The sequence below is a fragment of the Carassius auratus genome, chromosome 35 (genome assembly GCF_003368295.1).
Source record: "Carassius auratus strain Wakin chromosome 35, ASM336829v1, whole genome shotgun sequence".
In the NCBI taxonomy this organism is placed as follows: domain Eukaryota; kingdom Metazoa; phylum Chordata; class Actinopteri; order Cypriniformes; family Cyprinidae; genus Carassius; species Carassius auratus.
Genome location: NC_039277.1, coordinates 10,467,874 through 10,483,714, shown reverse-complemented (window position 1 = coordinate 10,483,714; position 15,841 = coordinate 10,467,874). Strand labels below are relative to the sequence as shown.

At 36.9% G+C, this 15,841-nt stretch overlaps 2 protein-coding genes across 23 annotated transcripts in view; one reads left to right on the top strand and one right to left on the bottom strand.

The window, feature by feature from the left end:
• The window catches only part of LOC113054349 (ribosomal protein S6 kinase beta-1), a 67,173-nt gene extending 60,349 nt beyond the window's left edge, over positions 1-6,824 (top strand). For all 22 annotated transcript variants that reach the window (XM_026219855.1, XM_026219849.1, XM_026219852.1 and 19 more), the window contains 7 exons: positions 216-306; positions 1,981-2,088; positions 2,181-2,243; positions 2,331-2,408; positions 2,526-2,633; positions 3,699-3,811; positions 4,289-6,824. In XM_026219855.1, the coding sequence (XP_026075640.1) occupies positions 216-306; positions 1,981-2,088; positions 2,181-2,243; positions 2,331-2,408; positions 2,526-2,633; positions 3,699-3,811; positions 4,289-4,541 (814 nt within the window). In that variant the 3' untranslated portion in view covers positions 4,542-6,824. The remainder of the gene's footprint in view (positions 1-215; positions 307-1,980; positions 2,089-2,180; positions 2,244-2,330; positions 2,409-2,525; positions 2,634-3,698; positions 3,812-4,288) is intronic.
• Positions 6,825-7,276: 452 nt separating this feature from the next.
• Positions 7,277-11,327, bottom strand: LOC113054352 (E3 ubiquitin-protein ligase RNFT1-like). The gene is made up of 9 exons (XM_026219858.1): positions 11,128-11,327; positions 10,277-10,722; positions 10,107-10,183; positions 9,899-9,999; positions 9,197-9,350; positions 8,952-9,110; positions 8,798-8,863; positions 8,622-8,723; positions 7,277-8,407 (listed from the first exon to the last, which is right to left on the bottom strand). Exons 1-9 carry the CDS (start codon positions 11,151-11,153, stop codon positions 8,273-8,275), a joined length of 1,266 nt encoding a protein of 421 aa, XP_026075643.1. The 5' UTR covers positions 11,154-11,327; the 3' UTR covers positions 7,277-8,272.
• Positions 11,328-15,841: the final 4,514 nt, after the last annotated feature.

Genomic DNA, 15,841 nt, shown 5'->3' with positions numbered 1-15,841 from the left:
GATGTGGCCTCTTAAACGTTCATACAGAGCAGTTCATGGAGGTCAGAGCCTTCATCAATCACGTCAGCTGAAGGCTTATTTGGGGCCTCTGGTGTCAGTTAGGTCAAAGTAAAAAAGACCGCAGCACAAAAAATGGTTGGTGTGCTGGCATTTTCTCTCTTACTCATTCATTCTGTCTTTCTCTCTTTGTTTCTCTTGTCCTCTCCCTTTTTCAGGGCACCAGAAATTCTCATGAGAAGCGGCCATAACCGAGCTGTGGATTGGTGGAGTCTGGGAGCCCTGATGTATGACATGCTAACAGGAGCTGTGAGTGTCCATGGCCTCAGTCACCTCTCGGATATCTTGCTTCTCCATTAATGTTTTACATAAAATTAGAGACAGATTAAGTCAATAAGCTGTATATAAATATATTAGAACAGATGTACATTTACACATACCAATGATTTATAAATGCTAGTGATCGACCGATATTTGGCATTGAAACAACATTTTGGCCAATATTTGGCATTTTTCAAATATCTGGGTTAGCCGATAAGTTTTTCTGTTTGGTGCAAATAAGCATTTATATCATTGACTAATAAACAATGTCTAATAAACATTTAATTCCACAAACCTTGCAGAGATACGCTAATTTGTGCCGCAAGTCGTTGCTATGATTGACAGTGATAACGATATCAAGGAACAAAACATCCGACAAGCTGATGTCAAAAATAGACCTGTGCATTAAGTGATTCAGACTAAATTCAGAGTAACAAAACTACAGCAGTAGCAGTGACTTCCTGCACTTGCTGTACTTTATACTTTAGCACTGTACAAGTACTACAAATTTGTTATTAAATCCATTTTAAAATAAATCCAAAGCAACTGAGCAAATGATTGATCATCTGCTGCCATCTACTGGTTATGATGGTCATTTCACATCATTTTTATCTTATAAGTCTTGGTTTCTGCCAGGGGACACATTTTTGTCTTATTTGTCATGTGATCTTCATGAACAAAAAGTGAATCTTTTAAAGTGAATTTCACTGCACAGCTGTGGAGTTGAGAAATAATAAGCACTTTAAAATATTGTGTTCTTGACTATAAAGATTATCAGATTATCTTATCAAGATTATGATGTCGTTTACGAGATGGCATCGCTAGCTAGCCAACGTTAGCCTAAACCAGGGGTCTCCTGGTCTCACCCTTCAGTTTTCATATGATTACACAGAGGACAGGGTGACGCTTTATTTTGATTGTCCACTTTAGGCATTCTACTACCTATAAACAACTTTTCAACTACATGTCAACTAGCAGCCATTGGAGTATTAGTAGTCTGCCTGATTAATATCTGCTAACACTTTATTTTGATGGTCACTCAACAGATGTTCTACTGACTTTTTTCAAGAACGGTAACTTATTTTACTAACCTTAACCTAACAGTCTACAAATGCTCTAATGGGAGTTAGTTGACATCTAATTGCAAAGTTACTTGCAGTTACTTGAATGTCTGAAGTGGACTTTTGAAATAAAGTGTAACTGGACTGACCTCGAGTCTTATCACTAGAACTGGATAAGAATTACAAACACGTGTGTGCATTCACTATTGATAATCACTGGTGAGGTGTTCTTTTGCTAGACAGAGATTCTGTTGACCTGTAGTTTGTGAACTCTTTAGACACTTGTTTTGATTGTGTGAAGCCAAAAATAACAATGATAGAACCTTATTCGAACGGTTTGTTAATGTAAATGAATGTAGATACAAACTGAAGCCTACACAACTACATGACTAGTGTATTTGTATGCTTTTGTTTGATGTTTAATTCCACAACTATTGGCATTAATACAGAGTTGCTTCTACCAAACAGCTTCCACTTTTCTAGGTGGACTTAAATCAAGAAAGCATTATTGTGAAGATATCAAGTGTTTCATGAATTTGTGCACAGAGTACAATCTAAGCTTACCCAGACTGCTCTTTAACTTTTTAAATCTCACCTCCAGCCGCCATTCACCGCAGAAAATCGGAAGAAAACCATAGACAAAATCCTAAAGTGCAAACTGAGCCTTCCACCATACCTCACCCAAGAAGCACGGGACCTTCTCAAAAAGGTAAAGGTCTTAAGGTGGAACAGGTTTCATGCCACTGTGGAATTCTCCCATTGCTTAACTTACAGGGTTGTGTATGTATGTTTCACACCCAGCTGCTGAGAAGAAATGCATCAACGAGGATGGGAGCAGGTCCTAGAGATGTTTTAGATGTCCAGGTATCTGGCCTTATGATATGTTGAACCCATTATCATAAAAGCTGGAGATGACATATATTGTGGAGTTTTATATATTTTATTTTTTAGGCCCATTCCTTCTTCAGACACATGAACTGGGATGATCTGCTGGCTTTTAAAGTTGAACCTCCCTTTAAGCCTTTTTTGGTACGAGACTGTCTTCTTTCTCAACTCAGTCAACTTTTTGTTTCTCTCTCATGGCGTGTTTAAGTTTATTATTATAGAACACATGATGTGGTATCTCACAAATCTTTATTTCTGCAGCAATCAGCAGATGACGTTAGCCAGTTTGACTCCAAGTTCACTAGTCAGACTCCTGTGGACAGTCCCGACGACTCGACGCTCAGCGAAAGCGCCAACCAAGTCTTCCTGGTCAGTTTGATGTCTTCGTCACTTTTTAGGCTAAAGTGATTTCTTTACTCTTTAAATATACTGCATGGTCTTTGCAAAAACACTATACTGCTGTGAGGACTCTAACTGCATCACATTTATCCAAAATGCATCAGTAAAATGCCTTTTTTTAATGTTTATTAGCCAATAACCAATAAATAGAAAATATTGCAAGTCTGATATTACCAAAATTATGGGCTACTGATGTCATAGGGTACTATTTTATATACACTGTCATTCATGAGTTGTAAGATTTTTGTCTTTTAAGCTCACCGAGGCTGCATTTATTTAATCAAAAATTTAGTAAAACAGTAATATTGTGAAATGGTATAACTATTAAAAAAAATTATATTTAAATGTATTTTCAACTGTGATTTATTCCTGTAGTGGCAAAGCTGAATTTTCAAACGAACAGCATTTATTTACAATAGAAATATTTTAGCCTTTTAATACATCGTTGCTGAATAAAAGTATTAATTTCTCAAAAAAAAAAAACTTACGAACCCGAAACGTTTGAATGGTTGTGTAGATAAATAAATCAAATATTAAACTGATTTTTATTATAAACAAAGATGTCCTTGAGACAAATAGAGTAATATTATGCACTTCCAAGGCCTTGTAGTATTTGACACCATAGCCCAAACATAAAAGAACCCGACTGAAGCCTCAAAAATTAGTTTATACTCCATTTGATCTTAATTACCATCAGCATGCCGTGTAAGGCACTCAAGAATGTGTACGAGATTAGTTTCTGACTCCCGATCTACATTGTGAGTGTGTGCTAGCATTGTGTGTGTGTAGGAAATTAGTTCTTTTTGTGGACAAACTTACGAGAAAGGGATAATATCTCTCATCTGGTCTGTATTATTACTGTTTAACTGGTTTTTCCAGCTCTTAGCGTGACATGTTCTTTTTTGGGGTTCATCATAATTGCACATCCTCTACACTCATCAGTTTTTTTCCCCCTTTTATTTTGTCTACCCAAACTTTTTTGTTTTGTTTTTGTTTTTTTCATTTAATCTTTTCTCGGATGTCGTCTCTCCTCAGGGCTTTACGTACATCGCTCCATCTGTGCTCGAAAACATCAAGGAGAAGTTCACTTTTGAACCAAAATACCGTTCACCTCGCAAGCTTCTGGGAAGCCCAAGAACACCAGTGAGGTAATGTTTCTCATTCCACGGAGATCCGCACAGTTTTATGATGTTGTAGGGCTGGGTAAAAAAAAACAGATTTATTCCTCCAAGATTAATCTTGATCTGCATTCAGAAAAACATTAATTTATAAGAAAGAATTGTTAAAAATAAGCTCACATGCTGTGTCTGAATAGGCCTGCTTACATACTATATAGCAGGTGAAAAACAGTATGTGGAAGGAGTAGTATGTCTGAATTAATAGTATTCAAACAGTAGGTGAAAATACCCAAATGCCTTACTACTTCCTGTGTGTGTGTGTGTGTGTACACTAACTAACTAAAATGTGTATTGCTTCCCAGCCCTGTGATATTGTAGGGAATGATATTGATTTCATTTATTTGGTTGTGTACATGCTGTAACATGTCATGTTTATCCCGGTTTTGCATTTATAACTTAACATGAATCGAGATCCGTTACCCATGATGCCATACTTGCATTTTCCAGCCCTATGAAGGGTGAAGGGGAAGACGGTTGGTCTCGGGGCCCACCCTTCCCAGAAGTGCCCACAACCACCGCCTCTCTCCTGCCGCCCACTGATGCACCCATGGAGGTGTCTAATGTTGAGCAGATGGACAATTGCAGCAACATGGAGGTGTCAGCCCCTCTCAACATCAAAAAACCACTGGGATCCAACACGGGGTCCTTCATGAAACCAGCGGGCGGCAGGAGACCCAAGAATCTGAGGATGAATCATTGATGAGTGCCTTAAGTTTTGTACTTCAGGGATTTACCAAAAAGGCCTTTCTGCTCCCAGTTTCTGTCACTGAAACACTTACAGCATTAGTGTACATCACGCAAGCTTGTCCTCTCTCTGCTCTGAAACAGACAGACCACCTTACAATTTAGGTGACTCTGAGCATGAATTTCACAGATTATATTTTATAGGCCATGCTCATGCAAAACATGAGGGAGAATTCATAGTATCTTCTGTTGTATATTTGAAGTTGAGTTTGAGTCGAATAACTGTATGAGGCTGGGATAGCTATAAAAGTATTGAAATGGATAGTTCACCCAAGAAATATCAATTCTGTCATGAACTCACCCTTATGTCATTCCAAACCTGTATAACTTGCTTCCTTTTTTCTGTCAAACACAAAATATGATTTTCTTTAGCAATTTTCACAGATTGACTTCTGTGGATAAAAACAATTGAATTATGCTTCAAAATGTCTTCTGTTGTGTTTCACAGAAAGTCATCCAGGTTTGAAACCGCATGAGGGTAAATAATGACAGAATATGAATTGTTGGGTGGATTGTCTTTTTAAAATGGTGAGAGAAGATTAAGGTCTACATTCTTGAGGAGTCTGTCTGATTTATGAAATATTTGATTCCTAATTCATAGTTGTTAGGACTCGTAGAATCACTGGTGTAGGGCACTCTACAGTCGTTTTAGTGAAACCTACCAATGATAAACTATGAAGTAAAAAATATAAGCTGATTTTTTTTTCATGTTAGTTCATTTGCTGTATATTCATGAGACAGTATTAGATTACTTCAAGAAATGATTCTCTTATTTTGGTTTGGTCTTGATTACATTTAATATTCATACATTCAGGTATGCATCTACCTGTGTTCTGGGCATCAAATCACTGTTTTTCTTTTTGACGGTAACAAGCTATTTTCCAAACAAACTGTCTGACCAAAGAATATAAAAAATTTAGATTACTGGATAAAACCTGTTAATCCAGAGTACAGTTACTTATTTCTAAGACACAGCCACAAATGCCATTAATACTAATATGCTGTCACCCATCAGCGACCACTATTGATTTTAAACCGAATGTTTATTTAATTTTACTTTTGACCCTAGAGAGCAAAGTGAGTTTCACGTCCCTTATCAGAAATTGATTTTCTTTTTTTTCCTGAATTTGTTTTGATTTTTTTTTTTTACATATTTATTTTTCAGGTGCCATATAGTTCTAAACTATGCAAATTATTTATTCTTTATAGTCAAGAATGCTGTTCTGGATTTAGCCTGATTAGTTACATGAACACAAAGACATGCCAACCCCTTTCATTTCTGTATTGGTGTTGGGGTAATTTCTAATCTCAAGGACATTAAAAATGTTGGGATTTCAAGTATGTTTTCAGGATGTGTACTGTGCACCAGATGAGGGGAAAACCACTGGATCATTTATCGTTCTATTGAATCTTTATGAAATAAGCTTGGGTATATGTGGTTAAGGGAAAAGAAGATCTCTATTCTAGATGAATCCAGAATGATGGAAGAGTCATAAAGTATAAAAAACTTATCTGTATCTATTTCATTGCTGTGCATAAACAAGATTCTTCATGAATATTGGTACTCTTTTCTTGTATATTAGTTCTTATGCAATCAATATTTATGATGATGTGACGCCTTGAACTGGTGAACACCGAATCTGCATCTTGTTAAGATTTGCTGTATGTAAGCAGGGGTTATTTAGATGGTTTCATGTATCGTATTTCACAGGCATTCCTGTGTTATTAACTGAATGTCCGCGTGTGAGCCTGCGATTGCATCTCTGTGACCACATTTAAACAATTTCTGAACGGCACACTTTTTTTCCCATGGGAATGTAAAAAAAGCTTGTTTTCTGCTTGAGAACATGGTTCTATTGCGACTTTGTAACTCACTGATTGAATGTGATGTTAACTTCAGTCCTCAAGCTCTAATTTCTGTAATGTAGATTGTAATTGTGGTTGGACATTAGGAGGCCATTGCTCTGATTGAACTGTCTGGACTTTGCAGCAGTTTCCATCAAGCCAATAATTGGCTGTACTCACTATGCACAGGAAGCATGATTGTGAATATCTTAATCTGTCAGATACACTGCCGACTGATAAACAACAGCCTGCTGTGCCGTGGCAGTTAACAGCCCATAATGAACTCATATGTGAATTTGCCCTCACATACACAAATATTGACCATTTATTCAATGTAATGTTGTCTGAGAGAGAGAGAGAGGGGTCTGTAATGTTGCATAAATGGTGTTATGTATCACTTGTGTGTCTGACGAGTTGGATATTGACCATGAGCCCAGTTCATATAATCACTAGACTGTGGGTTTAAAACCTCACCAACCATCTTCCACTGATTATTGCAGTCATTTTGGAGTATTAAGATATAACTTGGTGCCAAATGTTAATGGTATGTTTTGTGTGTGTGTGTGTGTGTGTGTTCCTTATAAAAATGAGTGGTGTATAATTGGAATTTCAAAAAAGTTGACACGAAGCTGGTTTCGAAAATCTGTAGTACTACATTACATTAGAATTGAAACCAATTCTAAAAACCTCCTGGATTATAAAGTGAAACAAAAATGAGATTTTAAATGCAAATGCTTGAAGTGCCGTGTTTATTAGACAGTGCCACGTTTGGTTTAAAAAATGAATGTATACAAAGTACAGAATGACGTGAATGTTGTTTCAAATCCGGTGTTTTGTGATGGCTTGTTTATTTTAAAAATATTTTTATTGAATTTTACGAAATAAAGCTTGCTTTGCCAAGCAAAGAATTACAGTGATACATCTTAACAGTTTGAAAAATTTATTTGTTGAAATATACTGCATAAAAATTCAATTATAACTGCATACTGTATGATGGTACTAAAATAGATATTTCTTATTCAAGGCTTTGGTTTATTACAATGTAAGTGCAACATGATTAGAAAAATACCATGTATCTGTGAAGGGCCTGAATTATAAATACATTTAGCAGGTACAGTAACAGCCACTGTATGTTGTTCATTCACAAAATCCACATGGTTCCACAATTCTAATGCTACATCATTTGATAGATCAAGTTCATGTGCAATTACCTCACATTCAGATTATTACCAAAGAAACCACAATACTTCAAATGTAACACCAAATCCAGAATTTTTCAAAACTCCTTTCATAAATGTGTTTACGAAAAGTTTAGTTACAAAAAACACACTATCTGACTACGGATCAAAAAGACCAGTATCTATGAAAAATGAAAGGATTATTATTATTTTTTTAAATACATTTAGGGAGTCAACAAATACATTTCTGCTACATCATTTGTTATTGTTTTCTCGACAAATACAATTTGAAGAAATCCATTTGCCTCCACTCAATTCTTCTGCTTACATCCAGAAGGTAATTAGTAAAATCAGAGATGGCATGCAAAAACACAGAGGAATATAAATTATAAACACTAAGAAATAGGGGTGCTCCACATGCAACAATAATAGTAGTAGTAGTACTAATAATAATAATAATAATAATAATACAAGAGCTGCACTTGTCCTTTTGACAAGATATCTATACATATATTAAAAAAAACTCAAACTGGAGCTTATTCTAGAGCCTTTTGTCTTATAACAAGTGCTGTTTGCTCAGCAGAGATGTCTGGGAGGAGAAAACAATCCATATTCAGTGGATCCACTGCTGGTCACACACTGTCTCCATCCTTTCAGTGAGTTTTCAGTAGATTTGAAAATAAGCTGATGTTGCACCATCTTTCCACTTATGCACCTTGTCTGTGATGACAGTGCGGCACAGGGGGCAGGTCCTCTCCTGGTTAAGCCACTGGGCGATGCACTCCTCACAGAAGATATGCTAGAGACAGTCAAACAGTAAATTGATGACATTTATGCACATGCATTATGTGACATGCATTACTAATTTCTATTTGCCGATTTATCATTTTCATCTGGGCTGAGATTAGTTCTGTAATACATTTTGCCTTCAAGAAGCATTGTGGTTTAGTCTGGGAATGTGGAATTTAAGGGGGGTTGACACTGGAGGTCAAACTCCAGGACCACATTCTCACCTGACAGACGAGGAACCGAGGCTGCTTAAAATCAGCCTGACAGATCGGACAAATGTCACCTGCCTCTCTAACCTGAGCAGGACTGGCTGGAGCTCCGTTCACCTTTACACACAGTAAAAACAACATTTTACAATATATAGAAAACGAGACATTTGTGTATAAGCAATCTTTCATACCTCAGAACTGAAAAAAGTCCGTAATGTTTTTTGCAATGATCCTGACAGCCCATACAAGGCCAAAAGCTAAAAAAAGAAACATAATCAGATTAGACTGATGTGTTCTAGTAATGTATTCGTTTCAAATACTAGTTATTGTAATGATTGTGCACACCTTCATTATGAGGTAGAGCAAGGCTAGCAGGATTCCCAGAGTCAGACCGGCTGAGGTGTCCATCTCATTGTAGCTGACTAGATAACGGAACCAAAGCGGGACAGGAGCTATCACCTGATACAACTGACCCACCTCTTCTATGAGCATGTACCACTGACCCTATGGAAAGCAGGGTGGATAAGGTGAATCGAACGTTTATTGTTACTCAAAACAGCTAAATAAATTATGTTACGAATCATGCTCACCCTTCGCCGGTATGTCATGAGCGTGGAGGGGATGAGGAGAATTAGACACTTAAGTCCCATGAAGAAAAACTTCAAAATGAAGTTAGTCACACCGACGCACCACAAAACCTCCCAAAAGTTCTGCGTATCTATTGTAGCATTAGCAAAAAAGAGGCTGAGGGATGAAACAAGAAAGAGAGAGCCAATTAGATATACATGCTATTTATTTATCATTTAGAAGAGATCTGGTCATTTGTGACCCAGGACAACAAAACCAGTCCTAAGTAGCACAGGTTTTTTGTAGCAATAGCCCAAAACATATTGTGTGGGTCAAAATGATCGATTTTTCTTTTATGCCAAAAATAATTAGGATACATTACATTACACTTCATTTTCCATGAAGATATTTTGTACATTTTCTACCGGAAATATATCAAAAATGTATTATCATTAATAATATGCATGGCTAAGGACTTCATTTGGACAACTTGAAATTAGTTTTTTTTTGCTCCCTCAGATTCCAAGCTGTATCTCGGCCAAATATTGTCCTAACAAACCATACATCAATGGAAAGCTTATTTATTCAGCTTTCAGATGATCTATACATTTATGACTGGTTTTCTGGTCCAGGGTCACATTTAGTTTTTTAGTTATTACACTAAACCTAGTACGTCACAGTTTGTGGTGAAGTGAGGTTTGGTGATACAATGTAGAGCACCTTACCAGCGATAAAGTGACTGAGTGGGAAAAGTGTAGAACACGAGGAGACTGGAGGATGTGAGGAACAGCAAGAGCCAGGCACAATGCAACTTAGTCCTTCGGTCCTTTACACAGGAGAAAACAAAAGAGCCTTCAGATAACCATACTAAGGAACTCACAAGCACTGATCTTCAACTCCCATGGTAAATATGAAATAATATGGTGGACTTACGTGGAGAAAGACTTGCGTTTGAATGCTTTTGTTGACATACATAAAGGTGGTAAACAAACCCACTGCAACAGCCAGACCTACAGAAAAACAACACCACCGAAGTGTGACAGGGGACATGAACTTTACAGATCATAACCACTGCATTAACAGTAGTTCTAGCTAACACGTACCCAGGGCGTGCTGGATGACTAGTTTCGCACAGAGAATAACTATGAAAGGAAGGCCTTTCTTGAGCCAGCGCAGGAGGTAGCGAAGCTCTGATAACGAGCTGCTGGATTCTCCGGACTCCAGGTCAGACTCGCCGCTGTCCGACTCGTGCTCGCGCTCGTGGCTGTGCGTGTGTCCGTGAGAATGGGCGTGGCTGTGGCTCGCTGCTCTCAGCCTGCGCGAGGTCGCGCCACGTCCATTTGTAGACCCCGATGAGCTGCCTATAGGAACCCGGACATCCTCGTCTGTTTCCGGCCCGTTGGAGCTCTCAGCTCCAGGCATTCGGGCGAGCAGCTCCGGCTGCAGGGTTAACGACAGCCCGTTCCCTCCCTGCGGGCTGTGATCGGTTTGCATCGGATCAGGTGAATCCCTCAGTCTAAACGCTCTTCTGGACTCGCTATATGTTCCTCTGTTGAAAAATAAACCAAATCAGTGCATCAGAAGGCAAACATAAAACAGACAAACAACTCCATATAAATATAAAAGTTTTTATTATAATTTTATTATTACTCCACTGTAAAATTATGGCCACCCCCAACTTTTTATGGCCCACCCAAAATGGAAATCCTCGCAGCGCTCCCGTTCGAAACAACAGCAGTCTTAACGTTACACATCTGTTTACATGATTATTCAAGTGCATAATGTAACACATATGTGAACTGAACTAAACTTCGGGGTTAGACAACAAATTCGATAGAACTGCATTAAATGATGGATAATATATAATCACTAACGGTGTATATCTAAGATTCTTGATGTTTTTCATGAAAGCCCTGAAAATGCTGTTAGAGTAAAGGTATTAATAAATAAATACCTGTCATACTGCGCGCGGAGTTTCATGATAAATCACCGATCTCCATTCTACAGGCCACGGTGTTGTTTGAACGAGCAAAACAAAATTACTCAAAGAGATAGTAATCAAAACAGCTTATCGGCTAAAGGAGTTTAGTTTCAGCTTGACATTGTTCCGGGAGCCATAAAGGAACCGGTGGCTCTCCTGGAAACCAAAATAAAAGTACTCAATAAGGCTGTGTCCTTTCTTCAAAATAAAAGCCCAATTTAGAAATAAACTCAGTAAAAAAAAAAATAATAATAATAAAAGAAATGTTGTTCCAAATTCGTATTACTTGTTTAGTTTTTTGTTTTGAAAAAAAAAAAAGATAGGTTAAGCACAATGACAGAATCCGATGCGTCTTTTTCATTATAAGCAAAGTGAATGGACACTTAGAGGCTCTTTGATGTATGCTGGTGCAACCAACTCTTTAACTCACCTGAATTCAGGTTTGTTGTTAATGTTCTGGTTGGTTGTTACCCCTGCACACATAGCAGCACTGCGCCAGCTCAACTTTCTATTTCTTTTGTGTGTGTGTGTGTGTGTGTGTGTGTGTGTGTGTGTGTGTGTGTGTCTGTCTGTCTGTTATCTAACGATAAACATAAATTATAACACATAAAATAAAAATTTCATAAAATACCCCTACTGGCCAAATTTCTGAGAGGTCAACTAATTTGTTAAAAAATATCTTCAGTGCTGGAACTTTTGGTTGTTTGGAACTATTGGCTGCTCCATGACACACTTTACTTCCACATTCCTCAGTTCTTACGGAAGCCTATGGGAGTGTCGCAACACTCTGGTGTTTATCAAATAATGCCAAATACTTTGGTTATTACCACAAAAAATCCTCCTTATAAATAATATTAAGGATACATCATATAAATTAATTCATAGAGTTTATTCTACAAATGAATTTCAACAAAAATGTAAAAATGATATTGATTTCAATTGCTCTTTCTGTGAATGTTCCGCTGAAACAATTACTCATATGTTTTGGTCCTGCCAACATACCCAGCATTTTTGGAATAATGTACAGTTTTTATTATTATTATTATTGTTGACAATGTTTTAAAAGCATTTTCCTTATCTTATAAACATGATTTTGGGTTATTATATCAAGGATCATTCTTTAAAGGATGTTGGTTTTAATATAAATTGTATTTTATTTTTCTGTAAATTTCACATGCATAAATGCAAGTTTATAAAGGGCAAACCTCTTTTTACAGTGCTTGAAAAAAATTAAAATGTAAATGTATATAGATGTGATGTCAAAGTCTAAAGCAATTTAAAAAGTTGCTATGCTCCTCCTTTAACATTTTCACATCAAAACAGTTTAAAATTGCATTTAATATACTATGTAAATGTTAAATATGTAAAGTATACATGTTTTTTATATAACTGATGTTTATGTTTTCTCTCTACCTTTTTTCTCCTTGTTCTTTATTGCTGCATGTGAAATGTTTTCATATTATACAGTGGGATGTGCAATTATAAATGATATTTGTTGACAATAAATAATAATTTTTTTTTATATATATATATATATATATATATAAACATTTTCGTTACTTTAAATGAATTACATGTTAATATTATACTTGACCTGACCTCTAGACATGACCTTCATGTTACAGGAGAATTGGATCAATTTTCCCTTCAATTCTTTTTCCATGAAACTATACAGTGGGGTCCAAAAGTCAGAGTCTGTATTGAATACGTGAGATTGGAAATCAAATTTTAACCCAGAAAGTAGGATTTTAAAAGGTAGAGAGGAAACAAAAAACCACCACAATCTAGAAATTTGGGTTAATTCTTCTGTTCATACTGATAATATAGCATGCCATTTAAACACTTAAATTAAAAAAGAAATACAATTTATACATTTTCAGTAGTTTTTTTGTTTGTTTGTTTGTTTGTTTTACTTTTACTTTTGGATCACATTGTGTAAACTTTTTAATTGATGTAAATGTCTTCATATCTGATTTTGCAAAAAGGTGACATGTTAAGCTAAATTTAATTTTTGTATTAAAAGGTTTGATGCAATCATATGCCATTATTTATGATACTGAAACATTCACATCTACACATAAAGGTAAGTAAACAGTGAACAGTATAATCATCATCTACCCTGGACTGTACTTACACAGACACTGTGTCCAGACAAGGATAAAATCATGTAATTAAAAAACCTATTACAGCCTCCTACTAATCTAAATGTATGAGTTATTCTGTGTAACTGAGAATGTTAAAATTATGCTTTAAGGATAATGCAGCTTAATTTGTGAAGGAATGGACATAAGTAACTTGTTTAAATGATGATAATACGACTGAGCTGGGAGTGTATCTTTTTTTGCAGGGGCTGCTATTTTCTGGCACTAGAAATACTGTACTAAATTAAACAGTAATATCTACTTAAAGCTGCAGTAGGGAACTTTTGTAAAAATATATTTTTTACATATTTGTTAAACCTGTCATTATGTCCTGACAGTAGAATATGAGACAGATAATCTGTGAAAAAAATCAAGCTCCTCTGGCTCCTCCCAGTGGTCCTATTGCCATTTGCAGAAAGCCATCCGCTCCCGGTAAAAAACAACCAATCAGAGCTGCGGTCCGTAACTTTGTTTGTGTTCAAAATGTAGAAAAATGTATATAATAAGTGAGTACACCATGAATCCATTTTCCAAACCGTGTTTTTAGCTTGTCCTGAATCAGGGTGCACCTATAATAAGTGTTTATATTCTGACTATTTTAGATTGCTTCGGGGATACCGCGGCGGAGTAATCCAGTACCTTTGTGATTCTTCATAGACATAAACAGAGAGAAGTAGTTCCAGCTACGATGTTCTTCCGCAAGACGCAAGCAGTTCTGTTTATTAACCGCTAGAAAAGTTCCCTACCGCAGCTTTAAAGGGGGGGTGAAATGCTCGTTTTCACTCAATATCCTGTTAATCTTGAGTACCTATAGAGTAGTACTGCATCCTTCATAACTTCAAAAAGTCTTTAGTTTTATTATATTCATAAGAGAAAGATAGTCTGTACCGATTTTTCCCGGAAAAACACGAGCGCCTAGAGGCGTGACGTGTGGGCGGAGCTAAAGAATCACGAGCGGCAGTAGGCTTTTGCGTTGAGAGCGTTTGGAAGCTGTGACATTACGTGAGGACAAAACCAACCAAAACAAACCATTGCTAACAGTCAGATTCAGCGTATATTTATGATCCAGAATCAGATCCAGAGGCTGAAATTTAACAAGAGCAGCATCAGCAACGACGTCTCTATTTGGTATGTACTGAAACTGTATATATTTGCTTAGCGGTTTTGGAAAATGACTAAGTTCCACTTTGTCCTCTTTTTTTTTTTTTTTTTTTTTAAGCTGTACACGTGGAAAGTGCAGTTTGATGATAACATCGCATGTTGTTTACTTGATGTGCTTACGCGCCGATAGCTAAGTTAACAACACAGAGATATTTGAAGCAGTTTTACTCACCGCATGCGGTTCCAACACACGATCGTGACCCTTTTTCGTTGGGACTGCATTATCCTTAAGAAATAAACGATGTGCAAATCCGGCGTCAAACTAGGCCTTGTTTGTAAACAAGCATCTTCGAAATGCAGGGAACAAACAAAAACACTTGCACAACTCCATTGATGCTCTGTAAAAATAAACTACATCCACTGGTCCCTTAATGCTGTTTCTCTTTTGGTAATCTGTGCAGGGTTGTCTTGCCCTGGCAACCAAAAACACACTCCTTTTGTGACATTTCGCGACGCTCTCGCTCTGATCAGTGAAATGTCTGTGCTCTGCCTCGCTATACGGGAGCTTGCGCTCTTCCGGCAGACGTGCCCTTAGGAACCATATAAGGAAATTCTGCTCCATCTAACGTCACACAGAGCCATACTCGAAAAAAACTTTCCGAAACTTGTGACAAACCAGAAGGAGTATTTTTGGAACAGAAATACTCCTTCAAACAAACAACTTAATTTTTGAAACTTTGTCCATGTTTAGCATGGGAATCCAACTCTTTAACAGTGTAAAAAACTCAGTATGCATGAAATAGCATTTCACCCCCCCTTTAACTGAAATTATGTTTTCCCTAAACACAGGGTTTTTCTGGCCTTAAAGGATGCTTCAATTATTCGACCTCTCACAATTAAATGCCTTAAAAACAGATAAAGCTGATAAAGTCATGACATTAAATGTGTCATGCATTGCAAAATATGAATTCTTCCTCAGTGTCTTGCTTTAAGAATCTTTAGGCATATGCACTGGAAAAAATCTTTAATTTAGCTTCATAAAAGCTACAGAAATTCTGTAAAGAGTTGCATGATAGATGGCTTCAGATGATCTCTCTCTCTCTCTCTCTCTCTCTCTCTCTCTGTCTGTCTGTCTATCTGTCTTTCTTTCTTTCTTTGCAACAGTCATCAAGGAGTCAAGCCCAAAAACAAGGTTTATGAGGTCACTCCCTCTCCTTCACTACCATGTAATCATGTTACTCAACACAGAGACTGGAAGTTATCGTCTGAGTGAATACAGTAAGCGTAGCTCATAGAGCTTAACTTGACACATAAATTGCTACCTGTCAGAAATGATTGGACATTTCAGGAGTAAGATGTGGATATAGTGAGGAGTGACAGACAAACTCTCTCTCTCTCTCTCTCTCTCTCTCTCTCTCTCTCTCTCTCTCTCGTCTCTCATTTTT